General features: G+C 32.2%; 1 protein-coding gene across 2 annotated transcripts in view; it reads right to left on the bottom strand.

Annotated features, from left to right (window-relative positions):
• The window catches only part of LOC118195362 (solute carrier family 4 member 11-like), an 842,086-nt gene that overhangs the window by 69,145 nt on the left and 748,184 nt on the right, over positions 1-24,757 (bottom strand). For both annotated transcript variants that reach the window (XM_085809451.1, XM_085809450.1), the window contains exons 8-10: positions 21,062-21,143; positions 20,856-20,978; positions 12,344-12,457 (exon numbers count right to left, since the gene is read on the bottom strand). In XM_085809451.1, the coding sequence (XP_085665577.1) occupies positions 12,344-12,457; positions 20,856-20,978; positions 21,062-21,143 (319 nt within the window). The remainder of the gene's footprint in view (positions 1-12,343; positions 12,458-20,855; positions 20,979-21,061; positions 21,144-24,757) is intronic.

Genomic DNA, 24,757 nt, shown 5'->3' on the forward strand with positions numbered 1-24,757 from the left:
ACCTTTTGAGAATTTCATTTAAGATAGTGGCAGACTGTTCAGCATTTCAACGGACGATGGAAAAACGAGATTTAGCAACGCGTGTTGCTCGTTGGGCTCTATTGTTACAGGAATTCGACTATATTATAGAACATCGTAAGTGTGTTAGAATGCCACATGTAGATGCCTTGAGTAGAGCGGCTTGTAAACGTGTTATGTGTTTCTGTTGAGAACATACTATCTAAATTAAAACTTGCCCAAGAAAATGACACTGAAACAAAAACCATTAAGGAATTATTGCAAACCTCAAGTTATGAAAATTTCTGTAATAGAATTGGCGTATTATACAAGTTTATTGATGGTAAAGAATTGATGGTCGTAACGGAAAGTATGCAGATTGAAGTCGTAAAAGATGCTCCCGAGGAAGGACATACCGGTATCAAGCATACAGAGAAACCCCTGGAGGAGTACTATTTAATTCCGAAACTTCGGCAGAAAATAGAAAACGTTATCGCCAATTGTGTTTATTGCGTCTTAATAAATCGCAAAGCAGGAGTGTGTGTATTTAATTTAAATATGGCAAAGCATACTAGGGCTATCTGCCTATGGGGAGGGATGCCTTCGTGGAGGACTTTTTAAGGGAAACTGGCTCGTATACACGTTACACATGGGGAAAACTACGAAAACGCCCATGCAGCCAGCCCGTTCGCGGGATTCGAACCTCGGACCGAACTACCAGTGTTCAACGACTTTACCGCTCGGCCGCTGGTAGGCCCGCAAAGCAGGAAAACCGAAAGATTTTACATCCGCTATTCAAGGAGGACATCCCGTTGCATACATATCGCATAGATCACTTGGTCCACTATTCAAGGTGGTCACTTGGGTCCGCTGGAAAGTACCCATAAAAACTGCAAGCAGATATTAGCAGTGGTCGACGCGTTTACTAAATTTACTTGGATTTATCCAACAAAATTCATGACCTCAGCCGAGGCGATAGCGAAGTTAGAGGAGAATCAGAAAGCCATTTTTAGAAGCCTTTGTCAGATCATTTCTGATAGAGGCTTTCACTTTCAGTGAGCTTTCGCACTACTGTGCTAAAGAAGATATCAAACATCATCTAACCACCACAGGCCTGCCGAAGGCAAATGGACAAGTCGAGCGAATCAACCAAGTCATTATATCAGTCTTAGCAAAATGGTCCTTCAAAAAACCAGCCGAATGGTATAAACATACATATGAGGTTCAGAGAATGCTTAACTCAACATATCAGAGAAGCATTAACATAACTCCGTTCAAATTACTCTTCGGTACCAAAATGAATAGCAAGGGCACCGATCAGCTCAAAAAACTGATAGAAAGTGAGTTTTAATCTCAGTTCGAGCCTCAAAGAGAAGAATTACGCAAGCAAGCCAAGACACAATTTTTTCAAGTCCAGCAGGAACATAAAAAGACGTACAATGCCAAGAGAAGAGAAAGATCGCGAAAGTTAAGGGTGGCAACACCTATGACGCAGTAAAAGAAGGGTGCCATGAGGGACCCGTGTGCATCACCACATGTGCCGAATTCCTCAAGAAATGGAAGACACTAAATTTTTCACGAACACATATTCTATTAATATATATCCTTGCTTGTTACTTTGTTTTTGTTTTGTTGTATTTTGCAGTGTCCTGGAGGACCAGTCCACTCTAGGATGGCCGAGAATGTAGGGCCGATCGCTCACAGCCATGACAAAATCCAGCGGCTGTGACGTAATTCTTTCTATTACGAGCTCTGAAAGCGAAAAAGCATCGCCCAGACGGTATAGTGGTTAGGGGAGCCTACTACGGTACCAAAGGGACCGGGTTCGAATCTCGAAGAAGACATGGATGTTTGTAAACGTATACTGTCGGTGCGGCATGCAGATATATATGCGGCAAGCCGAATGTTCTCTGGTGTGAATTGGTGGGAGATGAGAGGGGTTTGAGACCTACAAGACCTACCCCCCGATGAGCTCCTCCTCAAAATTGGGGGTGGAAATTAGAAGTCCAAAATTTCTTCGAAGGAGGTTCTCGCAACCATTGTTCTATGTAATGTGGACAAGACAACAAAGGGAAAAGAAATAAATTAGGAGAATCACTTTTTAGATGATTGACGTTGGAGCAGAGAACGCTGCTTCTGTTATAAAGAACCTATGACGAATAATTTATCTTTTCTTCTAAATGTTTAAATGTTAATCGCTTGCTTCATTAAAATATCTTTCGTTAATTAACTTCTTCATTGTTATTCCCCCCACCCCAAATATATATATAAAGCTTAATTTTAAAAAATTAGAAGGAAAGAGTTATACTATTCTGGAAATTTTTTATCTGAAATTTAAAATGAGGGAAACTAGAGAAATTATTATAATTTAGAACAAAATAATTATGCATATTAGTAAAGAATAAACAAAATTTTTTTCAGAAATTGTTAAATTTTTATTAAAATTATGATAACGCACATTAATTATTCATATTTGAAACTTTCAAATATGAATAATCAATATTAATTTTCATAATTTAAAGAAAATTTTTAAAATTTCTTAAAAAATTTCTTTTTTTAAAAATTTTAAATAAAAATATAATCCAGGATAGTATAGTCTTTTTTCTTCTAATTTCTAAAAAATTAAGCTTTTGTTTAATTGAATCTTAGGATGCTTTAGGGCTTCATTTTAAAACTGTATTTTTGTTGCCTTTTAAAACTTTATTCTTTACTATATATATATATACGCTTAAAATTATTCATATTTGAAACATTCAAATATGAATAATTAATATGCGTTATCACAATTTTAATAAAAATTTAACAATTTCTGAAAAAAAACATATAATATAATATATATATATATATATACGCTTCTTTACTATATGTTATGTACATAATAGCTGTTGCCTAAATGATTTAATAATACGGCATTAATCTTTCACAAATAAAATGTCATTTGGCAGTTGCAGAATTCTGATGGGACATATCAATTCACTGAAAAAACAATGTATTACAAAATAGATTTGTAACATTTCAATCCGAAATAAGCACTTAAATGAAAATGTTATTTAAACTGAATGCATTCCTAACAAATCAGATAACCTTCCAATCTGATATTTATAGAATACTCGAAACATACTATGGAACGCATTATATGCTTTGGAAGACTTAATTCGTTAATCAGTATAAAAAGGTTGTTTCGTTAAGTAATTTCCGATTTTACAACTTTCGCCTAATGTTGTTGTGGCCCATTTAAATTCAAATGACAGTTAAAGAGCTAATAATTTTGCAGATTATTCCCAATAGGACTCAGATGCTCTTTTTTTCTTAAACGGATTTGTACGAAATTACATAGTGGATAGATCCATGGGTATGATGTTCATACGAATTAAGAATACAGCGTCAGCATAATCTCAAAACTGGCTTATTGTATCGGTGCGAGGTTATTTTTAACTGCTAAGAGAGAATTAAATTGTATCTTTCTGCTTCGAACTAATCGAGGATATTTCTAGCAACACACATACTTTACAGAAAGCCAAGTTGAACGCCACAGTTGAATGTTAACCATTTTCCTATCAGCATTAAAAAAAGGAATGCTTTAAGAAGGACATTTCTTTCTTATAACTTCAACAATGTAAAATAATAAGAACACTAATGAGAATTTCTGGAAATGATTCAAACACTTAAAATCAAAATATGCGTTATTTTACTTTGAATGAGAGGGATTAAGTAAAATATTTTAATTTTGCTGATATAAATGCAAAAAAAGTGATTTTCAACCTTTGGCAAGTTGAAATACGTATGTTATAAGGTATTCCCTCCCTTTTTTCTGCATGTCTTTGTTGTGTAACGGTTAGCACACTCAGCGCGTATTCGAGAGGTTCAGGTTCAAGTCCCATAGAGGGCAGTGCTTATTTTTCATGTACGCCTGCTTCAAAATAATCTAATGAATTTACATTGGTGCCTAAACTAAAAGGTGGTGGATGGTGATTCTTCACCGCCAGGATTTGTCGAATGGGTCCCCTAATCCTCAATCGCCCTTTAAAAGGGAGGGTATATAAGGTATTTTCTACCTCCTTTCTGTATGCTTTCGAGGTGTAATGGTTAGCACAGTCGGCTCTTATTCGAGAGGTCCAGGTTAGATTCCCAGCGAGGAGGGCATTGCTCATTTTTCAAGTCTTTTGCTACAAAAATAGTTAATAACTCTATACGGTATTTCTCCCGCTTTCCTAGCGTGCCTTCGTGGTGTAGAGGTTCTGCACGTTGGGCCGGTATTTCAGAGGTCCGTGGTTCGATTCCCAGCGAAGGCGTCGCTAATCTTTCATCTCTCCGGTTTTTCCAAATAATCATAATGTCTTTAGAGTGGCGCCCGAACTAAAAGGGTGTTGGATGAGGTTTCTCCATACCCAGGATTTGGCGACTAGGTCCCCTAAAACCCTAGTAGCACTTTAAAATGAGGAGTATATAAGGTACTTATCCCGCTTTCCTAGCGTGCTTTCGTGGTGTAGTGGTTCTGCACGCTAGGCCGGTATTTCAGAGGTCCGCGGTTCGATTCCCGGCGAAGGCGTTTGCTAATTTTTCATCTTGCTTGCTTCCAAAATACCTAATATATCTATAACTCTACAATGTTAATTACATAAAATTACTAAATGGAGCTATTTAAGAACAAAAAGAACAGAACTCTTCAATAAAAACTTAACTGTAAAAGACAAATGCATGGCTCTCAAAGCAGTAAAGCGATATTTCAGAACGTTTTTAGTTAAAAAGTATTTTATGTATTAATTTTTACCGTTCGCACTTTTTCTGATCATATTTTTATTTTTTGAAATGGAAGGACCATTGTTAGAAAATAATTGGCATTATTTTTAATATTGTGGACTCATTAGCAGTCACGTAGCGCGGTAATATTAAGGCATTTAAGAATTAATTTCTTGAAAACTTTAATACTGAAATTTGAAAACTGTCAGTGCTGTTGCAGGAAACTCATTAAAGTGGCGGATTAAAAAAAATTACAGGAAGAAAAGGTATGTAAGAAATGAAGGTATAAATATTAACTGAATATCGGAAAGCAAGAATTTATTTTAAACAAGTTTAAAAATGCTTGATTTCGCATTTAATGGCTCAGACATAACACACTCATGAATACAAGATTTGAGAAGTAAGAATACCTTGATAGATACCAGCAAGTAATCTGCAGTCATTTTAATAAATTTTTAGACTATCATAAAACTATTATAAAAATTGTGGTAACTATTATTGTATAATTATAAATTTACAATGCCAAAGATGAAATTTTGGCAGTTATTTATTAAAATCTAATGTATTAATGTGTTTAAAGAAGCGGTATCTTAGGTTAATTATATAAATCGTAAAGTTTATAAAAATCTCTGCCCTTGAGTCTCATATGAAATATAATTTTGACTTAATAAATCTGCAAAGCTAAATAGATAAGAAAATGCATTTTAAAATAACGGTATAGAAAAAATATTTCTTTCCATCTTCAGAACAGAAATTTTATCTCCCTGTTTTCTATTCCTATAGCTTTACAGATATAATAGTATGATGTGAACAAAACAACGCATAATAAGGGAAGATAAACAAAATAATTACAGACACTTTGGAGATCAGAATACGATTTATAATATTCAACATTTGAGCAATGATATAGTTAACTGGGAGTGACAGTCAAAACCAACGAAAATGGGAAGAAAGAAAATCATAATAAAAGGAAATTTTGTAACGTATTACTTTATTAGTTATTGTTTTCTTTCTATGTATAATTTCTTATGCAATTTTGCAGCTGTTTATTACAGGAACAGGATCTTTCGGATTAATTTTGAATGCTCATAATTTTCAAGGTTTCCAGCATTTCTCGTGTTTAAGTATATAATTCTTGAGTATGACAGTTGCCTGAAAGAGATGTGAAATCTAACGAACGCGCGTAAAGAAACTTAAATGAGCGAGCAATATATGTACCCACATCATGAAGATAAATACAAATTTTCTATATGTAAAAGAAATTTTTTATGTTTTATTAATTCATTTTTGGTTATTCTTTAATCAATTTATTTTTAGTTATTCTTTAATTCTTTCTTTAAAAACTTTTCTTGTTCCGTTTTCTCTTTATAACTGGCTTAGATCTCGGCATTTAGGTAAGTTTAATAAAGGATGAAAGAGTTCTGGTTGAAGGAGTGTGTCTTCGTGGAAGGCTTACCGAAGTTGAAGTGGCTCGTAGTTACGTTACACGTAGGGAAGAAGAATAAAGCCCCGTACACTGCCACCGTCCAATTGAGCGGAGAATTAAGCCTGGCAGGAATAACCGGTGTTATTGGTTTTATCCTCTTTTGCGGAAAGTGGCAGTTTGTTTCGCTTTCAGAAATCAAAACAGCTAATTGCATGAGATTGTCATTATATGTGATGTGAATACGGGTTGTTTCCTCTTAAAAACTATACCCCGAAAGACACTTTCTTAAACCGGATGCCCTCGAGTGCTGAGTAGTGCTAAATAATCTAACCTAATCCTATACACTCAGCCCTTTTGTAAGCATTTAGGACATGCACTAATTTTTTTTTATTTCTGTAGTGTAGCAATGATTATATACTATAGGTAGATATCATATACTTAAATTAATGCATACATATCATATACATATTCATATACTTAAATTATGTGCATACATACGTATGCATATTTTTTACAATTACAAAGCAAAATTTTTTACTTCTTTATTTTGAAAACAATTTATTAAAAAATGTTGTTGTTGTTACATATGCCTTTATTGGAAAGATCAATCCAAACATATAAAACAGCTCAAGTGCCTAATTAAAAATGTTATTTAATTTTTTTTGTGATAACTTATGAATTTACTTATTGCTAAATTTGCACAAGATTAATCGTTATTCTTGGAATTTCAATAATTTTGTAAATTAGAGATTAAATTAAATTAAAGATAATTTGCCTTATACTCACTCACTCTCTCTTACACACACATGCATACATATATACATACACATATATATGATGTTTACGTATAATATATAATCGCAGCTATATTAAGCAAATATTAAAAGTTACTTCACGACTAAATGACTAAATGCTTTCCCACACGGTTAGTATGTGTGCTTATATAGATTTGTACAAAATGTAAATCATTCAAAATAACTACATATTTGCATAAAACTGAAAAGAAAAAATTAGTTTATGTTTATGCAACACAGAGAGTACCACAAATTTAAAATTCAGTTCCATAATAAATTTTTTTAAACATGCGTAAAAATTAATAGAAGTAATTTTCTCTCTTAAAAACAGTTTATTTCTTTTCATTATGTAACTTTAAAGGTACCAACATGAAAAGATTAATTTGCCACTGAATAATGCATGAAGTTTTAGGGGCATGTAAAATCAAATAATTTTCATAAATTGCTCAAGAGATTAATATAACAGTTGGAAATCTTATACGTTAGTTTTTTTATCTGTTAACTAAGAATTATGTTTTAATGAACCAGAATGTGCATTTTATACAATTAATTTTCATTCTCTTTATTTTGTTCACGATTTTCGAAACATAATGACGGTCATATAAAATTATGCATAACTCAATCTTATGCTATAGCTAGCTGGTTTCATAGACAAACTCTATCATTTCGAGGTAGACAGACCTAACGTCACTCTTCAAGGAGACTTTGTGGTTAAATTTTAACTAAATGTTTACTTGATATCGATGTGCTTTTCTCCCATACAAATAATTTCTGTTCGGGAAAGTAAATTTTGATAAACTGATCTTTTTCTCCTTGATTTAGAGTTTAAAATTCAACTCAGATCGTCTGATGTATGTCAAATAGTAAACAACAGGAAACTGTAGAATGCATGGCACTAACACTAAAGGCCACAGCACATTATTGCAGTTATAAATGAACTCCTTTTTTATTGTGGTTAATTCATTATCACATTGGTTTGTCATATAATTAAAAAAGCCATAAAATGATTGATTAACAAGAGTTTTCAAAAATATTTTTTAATTTTAATCATGTTTGGAAATAACTTCAAGAAATGGTTATTATACCAGACTAATAATTAACAAAAGGCTTCTCCGGGAAATATGGATTGTAAATGTAATTTTAATTTCAGATACTTTCGGGAAAAGTAATTGAAAATGTTTTATAGATTTTTTGTAAGTTACGTTATTAAATCGACGAAACAAATACGTAAAATTAACTGCCTTTTACAAAGGTATATTTAAAAAATACATAGAAACATTATAAAACATTTATTAAAATACACTAAAAATATCTTTAAGCAAGCCCAGACAAAGTTATTCTTATTGCTAAACGTATCTCAGTTTGGCGTTACTGTGTAACAAAAATTAAATAACAATTTAATGATTTTAATGTAAGGTGTATTTTATAAAAAAGTATTGATAATTCTTTATGACATGAACAATATGATTAAACGCGAAGCATTCGAAGCGACTGCTGATTACTTAAAATAGTCAAAGCAAAGTAAACTGCGTATCTAACTGAAGATTTGGCTTGTTCTAATCGAATAAGACAAAGAACGTAAAGGCTATTTTGCCTAAGAGAAGATATTTCTTTGTTGATGTCTTTCTAAAGGAAGCCAGTTTGTATTCATATTATACATATGGTAAACTATGACAGTACCCAGATAGCCACTTCATTTGTTGGGACTCGAACCCAGCACATATTTTCCAGAAACACTTTTAGAACTGAATCGTCCAACTTTACATTTGGTTAAATGTCAGAAGTTCCTGTATGTCAGAATGCTCAGGCTTTCGGAAATGAACCCGAAATGAAGTGGTCCCTGACTTTGATATCCGGTTACATGCAGTACCTGTCTGGGACTTAACTTAACTTGGAAATCTACCCTAGGATTTACCTGTATTCCGTCGGGTAAGTTTTCACCGCTAGAATAATCGAGCTTTAAATAAGCAATCAATTGTATTTTAAATTTATTTTAGCTCACCACTTATGAGAGTGAAATTAAAATAGTACAATGCAAAAGTATCAGTTACCTGGAATTGTCTGTAAATACAGACTTCCCTTAAACTATTTCTTATTACAATATCTAACTTATTCTAACCAGAGGCTACATAGTCACCTATTACAGTGCTATGTACAGCTAATAGGGTATCAAACTTGAAAACTTACTAAATCAAATCTATCTTGCGATTTTCAGTCTGACGTGCGGCAGCGGTTAAGCGCTAAGAGATAAATTCCACGACAGACAGTGAGCGCTAACGCCAAAGCTCACACACACACGCTTGCAATGCGCTGTTTCTTTAACTAAGTAGCAGAACTGCTTGCTACTCAAATTACATAAATTCTGGAATGAGGGAATCTCTCGAATAAGACAAAACGAAAGATGTAAATTAAATAATTCTTCGTTAGTAAAAATCAAACGTGCCATAACTTACAAATCTGTAAAGTCAGATAAAATAAGAAATTTCTAAACAAATTTGAACTAAAGCAGGAGTGGAAGAAAGATACCATTAAAAGAAAATCCCAACATCCTTTTCGGCAAATGAGGGTTTTTGAGAAACATACTATCTCACTACGACAGTTTATGATTTACCATCAATCAGTGTGAGTTTATTTATGAGCATATTTCCCCATACACATTTGTGATGTTTGCCTCGGATTATTTTGCTGCTTTGCTATGTTTTCATACATTTCGTAGCTTTATTAAATTAACTAAATCAACAAATGATTTTAAAACTGATACTTTAATATACTGTACTAGTAACTTTTTGCATTAGTAACTGTTTATTTTATCGTCTCTATAATAAAAATGAAAAAAGACAGATGTAGGAAAGGCAGTAATTTGGGAGCCAGAAGTTATTTAAAATCGCAGTCCAATTTGAATAATAAGGTGCACGTGTTGAAGGTCGCACTACAACAATTGGTGGGAGAAGTTTTTCAGCTCCTTTCAAAAATGTTTTGTGTAATATTTATTTTAATGCCTCTCAAATTTACAGCTTATGAGCAGTAGCTGGTGCACTGAAGATAAGAGCTTATTTTTAAGCACCAAAACATTTTAATGTGATCTCTTTATATAAAGAAAAACAAATGATGACTATTTCTGTAAAAAAATGATCTTCATTTTAGGTGAATCACGGTCGAAGTTTCCATAATTCCCTTCGGAGCTGATAACTTTTCACTGACATCAAAGGTGTTGATTTTTCTGAAGGCTGTGTTTTAGACTGTAGTAGAACCGACGTGTTGAATTCTTTTGATAATTTCCTTTCTTCTCTCATTATTTAATACTTTAATTATATTTCACTCTGTAGGCTACTTTCTCTCTCCTTTCCAAGTACCGTCGTGGTGTAACTGGAAAACACGTTCGGCTAGTAATCTGACGGACCAGAATTCGAATCCCGTTGCCGCGTAACTTTACTTCACGTCCCACTTCACGTTTTTCATGTTTCCTACTCTAAAATAAAATGCTTGATGATAAGTGGCGCTCGAACTAAACGGTGATGAACGATAATTCATCACCACGCGATTTGGCGACTGGTTCCCGTCTTCTCAGTAGCCTTCTAAAAGGGGGGGGGGTATATAAAGTATTTTCTCCCTCCCTACCGACTGAATTTGTGTCTAATTGAAATGTAGGTCCGAGAGGTTAGAAGTTTGAATTGCGGCATCACATGTTTTTTAAGGTGTCCTGATCCAAAATAATAATAATAATAATAAAAAAAAAAAAAAAAAAAAAAAAAAAAAACTTGATGACTCTATAATTGATTTAGCTTAATAATTTAAGAATACTGCCAGTTAGATAGTCGTATTTATGTTTGTGAAAAAAACACGTATAAGGAAGGAAAAAACAAGAACCTAGAATGATGAGACAATTTGCATCATACAAATTTTGGTACGGAAAAAGGAAATCGGAATATGGAGTTTACCAACTGAATTTAAACACAGCTTTTCTTTGCTTAGAATTGGAAAGGATTCCTCCGCTACCTTTTATGCTTTTTACAAGTACACGTGCTGATTTGAATTGCATACTTTCCTGTAAGAAAAGGTAAGGGAGATATGTAGACTGATACGAGAACTTCTCTCCCGTCTGCGATACTTGCTCTCCCTTTCTTCGACTCTCTTACTGTTGGCTAAGACAACAGTTACGAACAGAAGTAGTCTAAAACTTATTCGCTATTCATTAATTTACGCGTTTATGTTCCAGAAAACATACCCCTCGCGTATAAAGAATACACATAATGTAGGTTCAGGAGAAGGAACACTTTTGTTTAAACTTCCTTGCTTCATAACTTTAAAAATCACATGTCTTCATATTACTGAAACTTAGATTAGATAATGGGAACTAATTCCTGAAACTATTCAGTTGAAACTAAAATATCTGAATAATGAATTATAACACAGGAAATGTTATTCTACATGAGAGAAACCGGAATTGTAAGAATAGCTGATAAGCTACACAGAAATTTTCATCCAACTGAAAATTAGTACAGGGACATTGAGGTTAGCGAGAAATCTGTGTTATCGTTCAACACGAGTGGAAAATAATTAATCTTTTAAATTGGAATATCACAATAGTTATTTTTCTCAGAATTAAATAGTATTAATGCTCATAGCTCTAATTTCGACGCAAGTTCTTCGGAGTTAACAAACAGTTAGAAGAAGAACTACTTTTAGAATTCGCAAAACGTCTTTTTAGAGGTACCCTATCTTTCGGAAATTGGCCTCTCAGGTTTCATTAACTGTTCCAAAATATATTTCAACAATAAATCTCAACTATTCATAAATGAATGCATACAAATACAAAAGGATAGATTTTTCATTAAATCTGCTGTTTTAAATTCCAAGAAACCTGTTCTATAGCACCCTCTAATAAACCGAAATACTTGTATTTCAGATTTACTTAGTAAAAAGAACAGTTTGATTTCATGCCATGATTATTTTTAAAAGCTATGTTTTAATCATAAATAATTTTACTGTGTTATTGGAGTATTTACAAGTCGAAGGATATAAAACAAAAGCAGCTAATTCAGATTTCTCTGCAGGAAAATTTCCACGAAATGTGTAGATTTTTTTCTTTTTAGCTAAATTGTACTTTTAATACGCTAACTGGTTCTGCTTTCAAACCTACAGATATTAATAACAGTTGTTGATTCAAAATGTTTTGTAGGAACATATTTCCACGAAATATTTTCTGAGACACAATTTCACGAAATAGTTAATCTTCTTTTTACTTAGTTAAATTGTTCTCTTGAACTGGTAATTATTAATAATAACGTTCCTGTTTATTTTCCTAAATTTTCTGCAATATGAAATACAACTTTAAAAATGAGAATGGACTTGCTTTAAGAATCATTAAATAGCAAAGTATACTTGCCTTTCGTATAGAGGCTTAACGGTGCTGTCGTCATAACAATAACAAGTGGCTGACCTCCAAGCAGTGCGAACACAAGGCCACCAAGTGTCTGACCAATGATGGACTTTCGAACATCTAAATCAAAGAAAATTACATGTGAATCGAAAACACTTTTCAGGCGAAAAAGTTCTAAATAAATATGTACTGCATTATTTACAACTATGAGATTCAAACAGTTTAACGACAGGCTTTGCCGCTAAATAAAAGATAATTTACTTCCCAGTAGAGATAAATGTGATGATTGCGTTTTAATAACAGTTTCTCCTAACCGAAAATATTTTAGGAAGCGGTTCTGTGAACTGGGGCAAACCGGCCTCAATAGCGCTACTAATTATGCAAAAGCATTATACAGGGTGGCCAGAAAGTCCCTTTATACGTGAAATTATTTCATTGTAATTTTAATAACACTTGCAATTATTTGTCCAAAAGGTCCGAATGCGAACCGCATATTCCTTTACAGGTTGGATATGCCTGAATATCCTCCTACTCACCCGCTTTAGCAGATTCAGTGTCACATGTTGAAAGGCTTCAAACACATTTGCCCACAGAGCATCATTGTCCACGTACCGCTTCTTCCCAAAGTATTATTTGATCAGCCACCACAGGGCAATGTCTGGTGTGGTAAGGTCCGGATTTCGAGGCAGCCAGGTTAAGGGGCTGGTGAATCGAAAACACTTTCCAGACGACCGAATCATTCGCGAAATCCATCCATCACCTGTGCTATGTTTTCGTTGTTGTGCTTCCGTTTATGGATCCACGCGCACTTGTCAAAGCACTCCTTGAAAGAGAGGCCCACCAGCGGCCGAGCGGTTAAGTCGCTGAACACTGGTAGTTCGGTCTGAGGTTCGAATCCCGCGAACGGGCTGGCTGCATGGGTGTTTTCGTAGTTTTCCCCATGTGTAACGTATATACGAGCCAGTTTCCCTTAGAAAGTCCTCCACGAAGGCATCCCTCCCCTTAGGCAAATAGCCCTAGTGTGCTTTGCCATAATTAAATACACCACCACCACCACACCACCTTGAAAGAGAAATCGCTCGTATGTGCCATTGTTCTTCACCAAGCACAGAAAAGCGAGACAATTAACTATTCACCACACAGGTTTTATTCTCCTCTCCAGGCAGTTACGCGGCAATCCCGTTGAAATTTGCGTGAGGAGCATTGTTGCCATATTAACGGCGAGGATGGAAAGTTCAAATCTCAAATATGTTACCAACTTACACTGTTGTCTCCATTTCGGTCAGTTGTACAGGAACTTCCTGGCCGCACTGTATAAAGTTTAAAAATAAGTTAACTCAAAAACTTAGTCAGTATTCTCATATGTTGAGCGGAATGAATATGTTTTCGGTTCCTCGCCGGTAAGGCAATGCGCACTCTGTAGAAAGAAACTTCAAAGACATTTCTGGTAATGCCATAGAGTAAATATTGCACATTGTTTCAGAAAGAAAAGCTGTTACTTGGTTACCATAAGATAACAGGCTCCATGAAGATCAGTACCGATTGAAATTATACACTTTTAGATGTGCAGAAGTGTAAATAAATATTATTTCAGCATGTACATTCAGAATTTGTTGAAACTAAAAAGAGTGGATACTTTCTATTCGGAATAATGCATTTTTTTACGATTAAATTTGATTCACAATACACTTAAAATGTGACGTTATTCTAATTGATGAACTCATCCTTAAAAATTGTAATTGCAATCAGTATACAATACCACCGACCCTAATTGCGACAATACAAAAAAATAAAATGGTTTCTTCCCAAAATAACTTTTCGAAAAAAGTTCCTTTTAGATTTTAAGGAAGTGTATCAACCTGACAACTCGATGATATTAAGAAAAAAAATAATGTTTAATACTCGTAGAAGATTACTGTAAAACACCTTTTATAAAAAAATTCCGATAACTGAGAAAGCTACTTGCTTGGAAATGTCATCGGTTTCGGATTTGATACAGAGACCTGATATGTTAATATCCCTATCGTCTATGATTTTTTCCTCGAAACTATTTTTTTTTATTCAGCTCTCTAAAACATTCTTGAAGGTACAATCTAGATTGATTTAGAATTTGGGAAATCATGTAAGATAAATTATCTACAACTTGAGGCAAAAATGGATTTCTGCCTTTTGATATTTTAAATGCAGTAAACCCTATATAAGAAGAGCACGTACGGTTCCGGACGATTTTGGTTGGAACCTTAGAGAATTAGAGAAGGGTTTTAGTGGTGCTCACCTTAGAGAAGGGAACTTAAGTCATGGCAGTCGGCCACTACAAAAGAGAACAGTCGACCACTCGGTCACTGGTGGGGCGGTACTATCACTACTTATTGAATATTCATCCAATGAAACCCGTCAACTCCCTTTGCGACAGCTCACCGGCAGCAAATTCAATAATCAGTTTTCAAATGCAATGTTGTTTTTTATTTTATTTTGCAAAATTTTAATACAAAGTTAATAGCTTAAAATTTCCAAAAATAAAAAAAAATGAATAAATATAATAAAATAATAAACCTATTCGATTAGGTACTCTGTCATCTTTGAAATAAATGCAACTGATAGCAATAAAAACAAAAACAGAAAAGAACGATTTCCTTCATACTACTTCAGCATTGTTTAGTTGTACAAGACCAACCGCGCAGACAGGAAACGAAAAATTTGTAATAATAGGTTTGTAAACCAGTAGTCTCAAACTCAAATTACATGCCGGCGGAATACTCAAACTGAAAAGAGCTGATGGGCTAGAATTAAACAAAATTGTTGTTTTTTTAAACAAAATGAATTCTTTTAATAAAATAAAATGTTTTAAGTAAGTTTTAAATTTTACTTAATAAATATTTATTAAAACATACATAAACAATGAATCTGAAGTTTGGTACCTATAAGACATTTTTGTTGGTTGCAATTTGTAATTCAGATATATTCATAACTAAATATTAAATTCTTAGACTGACATTTCTTTCAAAGAAATCTAACGTGTTTAAGTCATAATTAAATGATTTACTTTAATTTAAACTAAAAATAAACAAATTATGAAAACTTTCTAAGTTTTCAGATGATGGGCTAGATGGGCTAGAATTAAACAAAATTGTTGTTTTTTTTAAACAAAATGAATTCTTTTAATAAAATAAAATGTTTTAAGTAAGTTTTAAATTTTACTTAATAAATATTTATTAAAACATACATAAACAATGAATCTGAAGTTTGGTACCTATAAGACATTTTTGTTGGTTGCAATTTGTAATTCACATATATTCATAACTAAATATTAAATTCTTAGACTGACATTTCTTTCAAAGAAATCTAACATGTTTAATTCATAATTAAATTATTTACTTTAATTTAAACTAAAAATAAACAAATTATGAAAACTTTCTAAGTTTTCAGATGATGGGCTAGATGGGCTAGAATTAAACAAAATTGTTGTTTTTTTAAACAAAATGAATTCTTTTAATAAAATAAAATGTTTTAAGTAAGTTTTAAATTTTACTTAATAAATATTTATTAAAACATACATAAACAATGAATCTGAAGTTTGGTACCTATAAGACATTTTTGTTGGTTGCAATTTGTAATTCAGATATATTCATAACTAAATATTAAATTCTTAGACTGACATTTCTTTCAAAGAAATCTAACATGTTTAATTCATAATTAAATGATTTACTTTAATATAAACTAAAAATAAACAAATTATGAAAACTTTCTAAGTTTTCAGAGAAAATTTACCAAGTGAGACAAAACTTGAGAATAAATAATAACAACCTAATCTTCTTCTTATTAAAATTCTGTTCAACGCATAACTAAAATGCACACGTTTATACACTTAGTACAACTTAATACCTGATGGCTTTGCGATACTGATTAAAATTGTTGACTTGGTGAAAGTTTTCTAGAAATTATCTTCATTATGGATTGCAAATGCTCATCGGTCAATCGAGTTTCCTTCATCTTAATTTTCAACTGTGAAAAAATCTTTTCACTTATAAATGTATTCCCAAGCAAGCGTTTATTCTTAGAGCAAAAATTCGTAACTGAGCTTATTTTTTAATGAATACGAACAAAAGTTAATAAAATCTGTATCCTCAAATCTTTGAATAAAATTTGTTTCACGTAATAAATTAATTAGTTCTATTTACAGATTTTCTAGAGCGTTATTAAGTTTGTTTTTAATGAAAATGGAAATAATGTAGACTCGAACTTCAAATAATTAAAATCTTGAAAAACCATATTTTGCAAAAAATGAATAATTGAAATGTCTTCGCGGACCGTATAAAATTGCTTCTCTAGCAACCAATTTGTGACCACTAGTATAAACAACTTAGGGGTATCATGAATCATTTAAAGAGAGCTGTTTAGAAACCTGTACCAAGTCTATGATAAATTACAGCATGATGTTGAATTGTTCGTTGTTCACCTTTAAAGTAGGTTTGCTATTTCAGTAAGAAACGAAAACATAATTTTTTTAATTTATATTGTGTATAAAATTCTTTAATTTGATAGTCAGACTAAATATTTTGGGTAGTAACCTTCATCTATATTTGATAGCTTTTGTCGGGTTCGAAAATGACCGTCTTAGACAAAACTATTATAATTATCAATATCGACATTTATTATATTCTCAAAAATACTGATTGCCTTCAGAAGTTGTTTACAGAGGAGGTTCACCGTATCTGAATTTTTTTTATAAATGTCTAAGTATGGTTATGTGTTTTAAATAAAAGACAACGTTTATTTCCAAAAAACAATCATTTCCCTTGTTTCCAAAATTATTCAAATACTATTTGCAGCTACAGAGAGCAATATTCCTGAAGATGTAGCAAAGAATGTCATTTTTGGTGTTTCAATCTTGTCCGAAATAGTTATCAGCTAATCGGTTTTCCACGGCAAATGTAGCGCTGCTGTCGGCACTATCTATTGAGGAGCATATTCTCTGTTGAAGAGATGAACTCCTCAGCTACTGTTGAATTCGGAAACTATCATTTGCTGACTCGAGACTTAAGCCGTCCGAATTAAAAGGCGCGAGAAATCGGGATTTCGTTTCCTCGTTTTGGTGTTCCATTTACAATTTTTAGTATTCTTTTTGCAATGTATGAAAAATGTCCATTTCTGTATTGTTTTGTGACTTATCCCACTTGTCTGAGAGTAACATCAGAACAAGCCCACGAAATACATCGTGGCAAGGAGTGCAAGATTGCACCTGTCGTTGGCAAGAGCCTTGAGCACCGTGCCGGGGACAGTACGACTTCGCTCAATTCCGCCCCCAGTTCTGAAGCAAAGTACCCCGAAGGGCATTTCTGTATTAGAGAAATGCCCTTCGGGGCATTTATTATTGGAGAATGAAGTTATAAAACTGATTAACAATCTATAAAAAATTGCTTATATAATTTTATTTAATAATTACGAGAAAAATATTAAAATTGACCTAATTTTTAGCACTTTTGAGTGATGTGCCTTCATAAGTAAGGTAATAACTGAAAACCTTTCTAAAAAATTATACAAACTCAGGCTTGGAAAATGTATAGAATAATAAGAAGAAAGTGGTCGAACTTTGAACTTAGAAATATGAATGATTGAGACCTGAGAGATTTAATAGCTGATTAAAAATGTGTATGAAAAATGACAATTTTGACTGAACTAAAAATTGTTTTAGAAGTATGTAAATGATGTAGATATTGATTTATCTAGCAAAAAGAATAATGAAGATCTAAAATATTCGCGCGATAAAATGAAACTTGACGGAATAAGTCCCAGTATAAGTATTACCTGATATTCGAATTCCTCTTTGAGAGAATAAAGCAAATTTTTATAGAACTTTCTGAAGCAAGTGAAAGAAAGTGCATTTCCCCTATTAAGAAATTGGATTTTGTGTTTTTAGAGCGTGTTATTTTAAGTAAATATTTAATGATGTAAAAACTTCAAGCAGTTCAAAAGTTTTTAAACATTTCATTAAAAAAATTTTTGTTACAAATCTAAGAAACATTTGAGGAAATACTTTTATGGAAAGAGACAAAGTTTAAATAAATATGTTGAATGAGTGTAACTATTTTCTGAACTGAAGATTCAAATTTAAATTAAGCTAGATTAGATGAACTTATAATAATTAATTTCAATACTGAATCTTCGGCAGGATAAAATTTGTTGTACTTCAGAATTATCCAAATAAATAAATAAATCAAGCAACAGTTGCAATTAGTTCTCAGGCTTTTACTAAAAGGAGATCACTCTATGTTAGATCCATTGATTTCTAATAAATTCTACATAATTATATAAGACTTACTATGACTACATTAGTGAAGTATTCGACAGTTCCGCTAAGAACTTCTCAGTTCAAATTAATTTACTGTTGGCGCCCTTTTTTTTGCTTCCGACGTTTATTAATTCTTACGTAACTTTCAAGCGTGATGGAGCATGTGAGAAAAAGAACTGGTGCAAAGTTTGAAGTTCCGCAAACGGTTACAACCCTTACATTATAAATTACATTATACCCTTACATTCGCTTACATTATAAAGCAGAATGGGTCCGCAGTATCTGCAGCCATAGATTGACTAATGTAATGTATCTTGCGAGTTACAACATTGTTATGTAACAAGGCACTTTCCTGGCAGGTGACATACTTATCTGGCACTACTTCGCTGATCACATGTTATACTCAGTAATGCTTCGCACCTGCGAAGAATAGTGAGATGCTGTTTCCCAGCTCTGCCAACGTTACAGAACTTCGACAATAAACAGCATTGTTTCAAGTGGCCCCACGTTCATAAATCATTGGGATTGAATTCCGGTAAATGTGATGGCCAATAAAACAAGCGAATAATGATGCACTCATTAGGAAGATGTACAAATTAAAACTGCTTTACTTAATGTTTAACATGATATTGCATAAAAATGGCAGAGGTGAAACAGTGTCATTGCTACAGGGGCAGCAAAATAAAATTCTGCAACATGTTATGGTCTGTACCGTTTGTCACGCAACATATCGCAGTGCCATTAGCAGTAACTTCTTCGAAAAAGAATCGCCAAGAATAAACGTGGAAATGAATCTACACAAGTATGTGATTTTAAGAAAATGCATTATTGTTTCCTGGAAAATATGTGGAGTTTCTTAAGGCCAAAGGAGACAGTTTTGATTGTTCTACGGAGCATTAAAGAAAAATTTACCTCAGCTCTTTAAAGAATACTTTTTCCACATATTTCTTTCACAATTCTCTCTATGGTTTTTTTTTTTTTTTATATTTAAAAGGTTCATATTTTTTATATTTTATAGTAAAGCAGCCCTTAGAGGATATTTTTTGAACTTTTAAATTTTTATTTTTGCGAAATCCATTTCGCATCTGTTGATCAGCGTATTTTGGTGTTAAAGTAGTTTCTAGTTACAAAGTCTCTGAACACACACACAAACAAAAACAAAAAAAACAAAAAAAAAAAAAAAAAAAAAAAAAAAATTGAGTGACATAGCATTAAGATTGATTAAACTTTCATTTTGGAGGATGAAATAAATTTCTGTCGTCCACATCAGTGTTCAAATGTTATGATAACTCAAGCACTGTAAGGAAAACTTCCAAAACATGAGCTACTCCTAGCGATTACTTAGTGATTTGATGAAACAGAAAACTTCTTCCTAGGTATGCATTTACCTAATTAAAAATAAAATACACTTTCTTTCAATTTAGATATTTTATACATGAAAAATACGTTAATTCAATGAATTTTATTCGAAAATTTGCTTATTTTACTTATTAATATAAACCATATTGTATGATTTATCACAGCAAAAAAAGTAGATTTAATTACCACCTGCATATTATTAATATCATACTATATTATTTTTAAGATCTAAATTTGACGAAGTTGAGCTTTTTTTTTATCTTTTGCTAGCGTAATAAGTACTTGAAATCGGACGTGATGTCTTTCTGTAGTAGAATAATATAATTCTGAAGAAAAAATAAGCTGACGTTGATTCTCAATTTATATTATTTTTTAAGTTGTGAATCAAACTCCTTTGATGTAAAAGGGAAAAAAAGAAGAGGCTGGAGCTTTGAGTACTAAAAGGACTTAGTTCTAGAAAGCTTAAGAGAAACCGAAGCAGAAATACGTGTTTATTGAATAAAATATTTTTTATTCTTTAAGTCCCCGTTTTAACGTGAGAGTTAACTTGAAAAGAACTGTGTTTGCGTTTTGATCAAGCACAAAATTTTATCATAGTTCAGAAGAAGCAACAGTAAGTACTCGGCTAATACAAATTTATGAGTAATTCTTCCATTACAAAGAAAATCTGTCAACCTCTTTTTTAACGTCTACTACTGCATATTCAAGAGAGGATATTTTGAAATTATTTTTAATATTACTTTGGCTAAGAAAATACCAGCTAAAAGAAACTAGCTGTAAGTTTTCAGAGTATATTTTTTTTTATAAAAATTACATTCGACAAGAATAGCGCATAACTTTATCTGAGCGAGCAATGAAACAGAAACTTACCGATCTGCCCATGCGTGTTGTTATCATTTAGGGCGCCAAAAGCAATGGTCGGAAGGATGCAGGCGAAATAGAGGAAAAATATGGTCGATATTGTTTTATGGATTGTCTTATGTCCCACAAAACCTAAAAAAGACAAACAAATATATTTCAAGCTGTGCCCTCTCCGGATAAATAAATAAATAAGGGAAAAGAAAGTGATTACTTACCATCTACGAAGTCACTGATGTAAAGTGATGACCTTCTTCTTATATCATCCCACAAACCTTGTGCAAGCCTGCACCTCGTCTCCTAAAAAGATAAAAGCGAAAGGTTAAAAAGTAACTTCCTATTAATTTCACATTTTTAGCAAAAACATTACAAATGTGTACAACAGTATGTAGGACAGAGCGTCTGTGAAGACCCTGTACATTATGCCAGCAAAAATCATACGTTATTGGCTACTGGTGAAATTAAATACGCCAGCTGTAGTTCGATTTGATAATAACCAGCATTATGACCACAATCAATAGCTCAAAATAATGGTTGTTATCATATTATCACAATAAAAGAACAAAGGGAACACAGAAAAGGCTTTGGACTATCACATCCAAAATGCTGCAGCAAATAATCGCAAAAAACTTGTGCATCCAACACAACAGAGCGCTTACAGATTAATGTGAATATATTATCCAAGTGAGTATATTGCATGATATTAAATTATAAAATTTTATGAAAAGGGTATATACATGGATTTGCCCGATTCGTTGTACAGCCAGCAGTTTTCTTTATAAACTCTATCTTAGCATAAATTCCTATTGGTTACTAACTTTTGGTGGTATCTTCTTAACTCTTCGTTCCTCTGAATTAACATAAATTTGCATTTAGTTTCTCATACGATGAAAAGTAGGTTCATGTATAATTGGGTTGAATTAATATAAATGCTAAATGCGATAAGAATTAATTTAATTTACGTTAAACAAATGCTTACCGCATTTAATTTGAGGAAGATTTAGTTTAATTTGTATATATTGTATCCATTCTACCCACTATTGTCTGTTTCGTTTACCTCTAAGGAAGAAAATAATTTCTCGTAACAATTTCATTAACGTCAGTTGCAAATCAAAAGTTATTCCTAAACTGTATTTTAATTTACGTTTAGTTATTTCATATTTATATACTGATAACTCGTGTACTAGATAACTCGTGCTCGACTCTAATCCACCACAATACGGCGAATATCACAATAAAATGAGTCACATATGCTTTTTTTATTTTTCCAGTGCAAATTAAATTAACGCTTCCACAGCTAAAAAATATATAAAACTATAAGGCTTCCTTTTTCTTATAACTTATGTGTTTCTTATTATTTGCTTGCTTTAATTTTTTTAGAAAATTTTTATTTAAGTTCATAAGTTAACTGATTGACATAAGAGGTCTATCTTGACCTCCTGCGCATGTTCACCTACAACATAATTTATTTATAACTTTTATTACAAAATCACAATTGTGTAATTACTTTCACTTAAGATAACTGTACAATTTTACATAAGTTTAATTTCTATATTATGTTAGCAAATACTGAAGTGTAGCTGTAATTATCAGTTTTACGTAATAAATGCAGATTACAAATTTATATTCAGAAAAATTATATTATTAGTGATTTACAGAATAATATTCAGAAAAATGAGAATAGCCGAAATTATCTATCAGTTTTGTAGATATAAATAAAAAATACAGTATTAGTTACTGAACATTTAGCGGCTGTCAAAAAATATCAGTTGTCCTAATTTAAATATAATGGCAATAAAATATTAAAAATGTATTAAAAATATACGGAATATATCCCAGAAACAGGAAAGGAACAAATAGGATTATTGGAAGTAAATGTGAACTATTGGTTAGATGCAGGACCGCCAAACTTCGATTTGTAAAAATTCATAATGCAACAGAGTCTCCACGCTTTCGATAAATAGATTCCTAAACTTACTGCTGGTAATACTGAGCATTATTTGAAACAGGATATTTACTAAACGTATAAAACTACTGTCAGATTTAATTGATAAATTACGCAATCAAAATAATTTTAAAATTAAATAAATAATAATGAAATAAATCCTACTCCGCACCACATAACATACCGCATTTCTAAAGGGAAAAAAAAAAAAAAAAAAAAAGTACACCCTGTTCACTAAAAGTATAAAATATGCGCTCTCTTCCTCGTAATGATTGAAAGTAAGATATTCTGATATTTTAGCTAAATCCGAGGAAGATGAGTGAGAAATGACAAAATGCAGTTTCTATACTGCCACACTATAATGCTTTGTTTCAACGAATGGTGGAAATAAAACTCATTCTTTTCCAACAATGCAATAAAAATGGTATTGCTAATGCCACATTAATACCAGATGAAGCTAGGAGGCAGGCTTAACAGAGAGCAATGGATACAAATAGAGAGAAAGAGGAGTCAAATCCTCTGATATGGACTAATGTAGCTACGTTTCCCTGCCATTATATTTATATTTTCTAGTAGTACTGTGTGAACTAAGAGATACGAGAACCTGAAAGTTGAGCTGTATATTGAGAACACACTTATGGTTAGTTCCACAGTTACCATTTTTATCCCTCTCTGTTGATTTTCATTAGTCCAATGTGAGCATGCAGAAACGCCTACAGTGATTATTTTGAAAACACAGTATTGCTTTACCTACTACTTTTCTTCGTGTTAAGACCCACTATTATAAAACCTAAACTGTATTTTCCTATGTAAGCCACGTTTACCAAAATCATCGGATAAGGAGGCATAACTGAATCCACCGAAATGCACAAAAATAAAGCGCACTAAAACAAACTATGGCTGTGCGTTTTTAGATGCTTTTCTTATTTTGAAAAGTGTTAAAATTATTTTTTTCTTTTCGTTTTGTTTTATACACTAGTCTGAATGTATAAAAATTTCGCTTAGCACTTAGCACGAGCACAGTCAAGAGAAATTATTTTATAATAAAGTACCTAGAGCCATCAAATTTTGAATACACGTAATCCTGTGCCCGAACATGTGCACCTCGAAGCCCGAACTTTTAACAGCACATTTTTTTTTCTTTTACATTTTGCTAAGAAGTTAACGAATTTTATATTAAGAAAAGATCCGGAAAATCAATGCATTTTTCAGCCAATGTATTTTATTTCCATATTCTGTATTTTATTTCCACATTCACAAATAGGTGAATGGTGTTACAATGGTGATGCGCTTTTTTTAGCCTGTAGAAGGAGAGCTTACAATTTGAAAATTGCACTAAATAAAAATCTGACATGCCCAAAAAAATTTTAAGAGAAGTTTGTTACGTAGTTTTTTTTTGTGAGTAAAAGGGAATCCATTCTTATAAATATTTTTAAAAATTTATTTGCGATAATTTAATCAACATTATTTTGAAAAAAAAAATATTTTTCAGTGCATAAAAGCCCTTTATTGCTTAACCTTTAAATTAGCGTATTTATTTAATTATCAGCTTATTTGTTTCTTTCAGATTTTCTCAGCCATATATATACTATTTTTGCTATATCATTGTATGTTTTCTGTTACCTCAAATATAAGTTCTTTCATTTTTTAAAATTGTGTTTTAATTCAGTGATAGAGGATACAATAGTCGTTTGATATCAATCATCATATAAATCATGTCCGCCATAAAGTTCCTTTTTGATCTCTAATCTATGTGATGAAATCATAACGAATCTTAGTCAGAGATCTTTGAAAAAGAAGACGAATAGAGTATAATGATAACAAGATAGACGAAGCGGACTAAATTCATACTGAAGAACTTCCTTAAAGTTTATAAGCACGGGGCCATTTAGCTTTATAATGTAATTAGCAAATTATTTATAGCATTTATTCTATTTGGGAATATTTAGTCACTATCGTGAAACAACAT

Source organism: Stegodyphus dumicola, chromosome X2, assembly GCF_044657685.1.
Source record: "Stegodyphus dumicola isolate Sdum_Otavi_A_Nest chromosome X2, ASM4465768v1".
NCBI classification, from domain to species: domain Eukaryota; kingdom Metazoa; phylum Arthropoda; class Arachnida; order Araneae; family Eresidae; genus Stegodyphus; species Stegodyphus dumicola.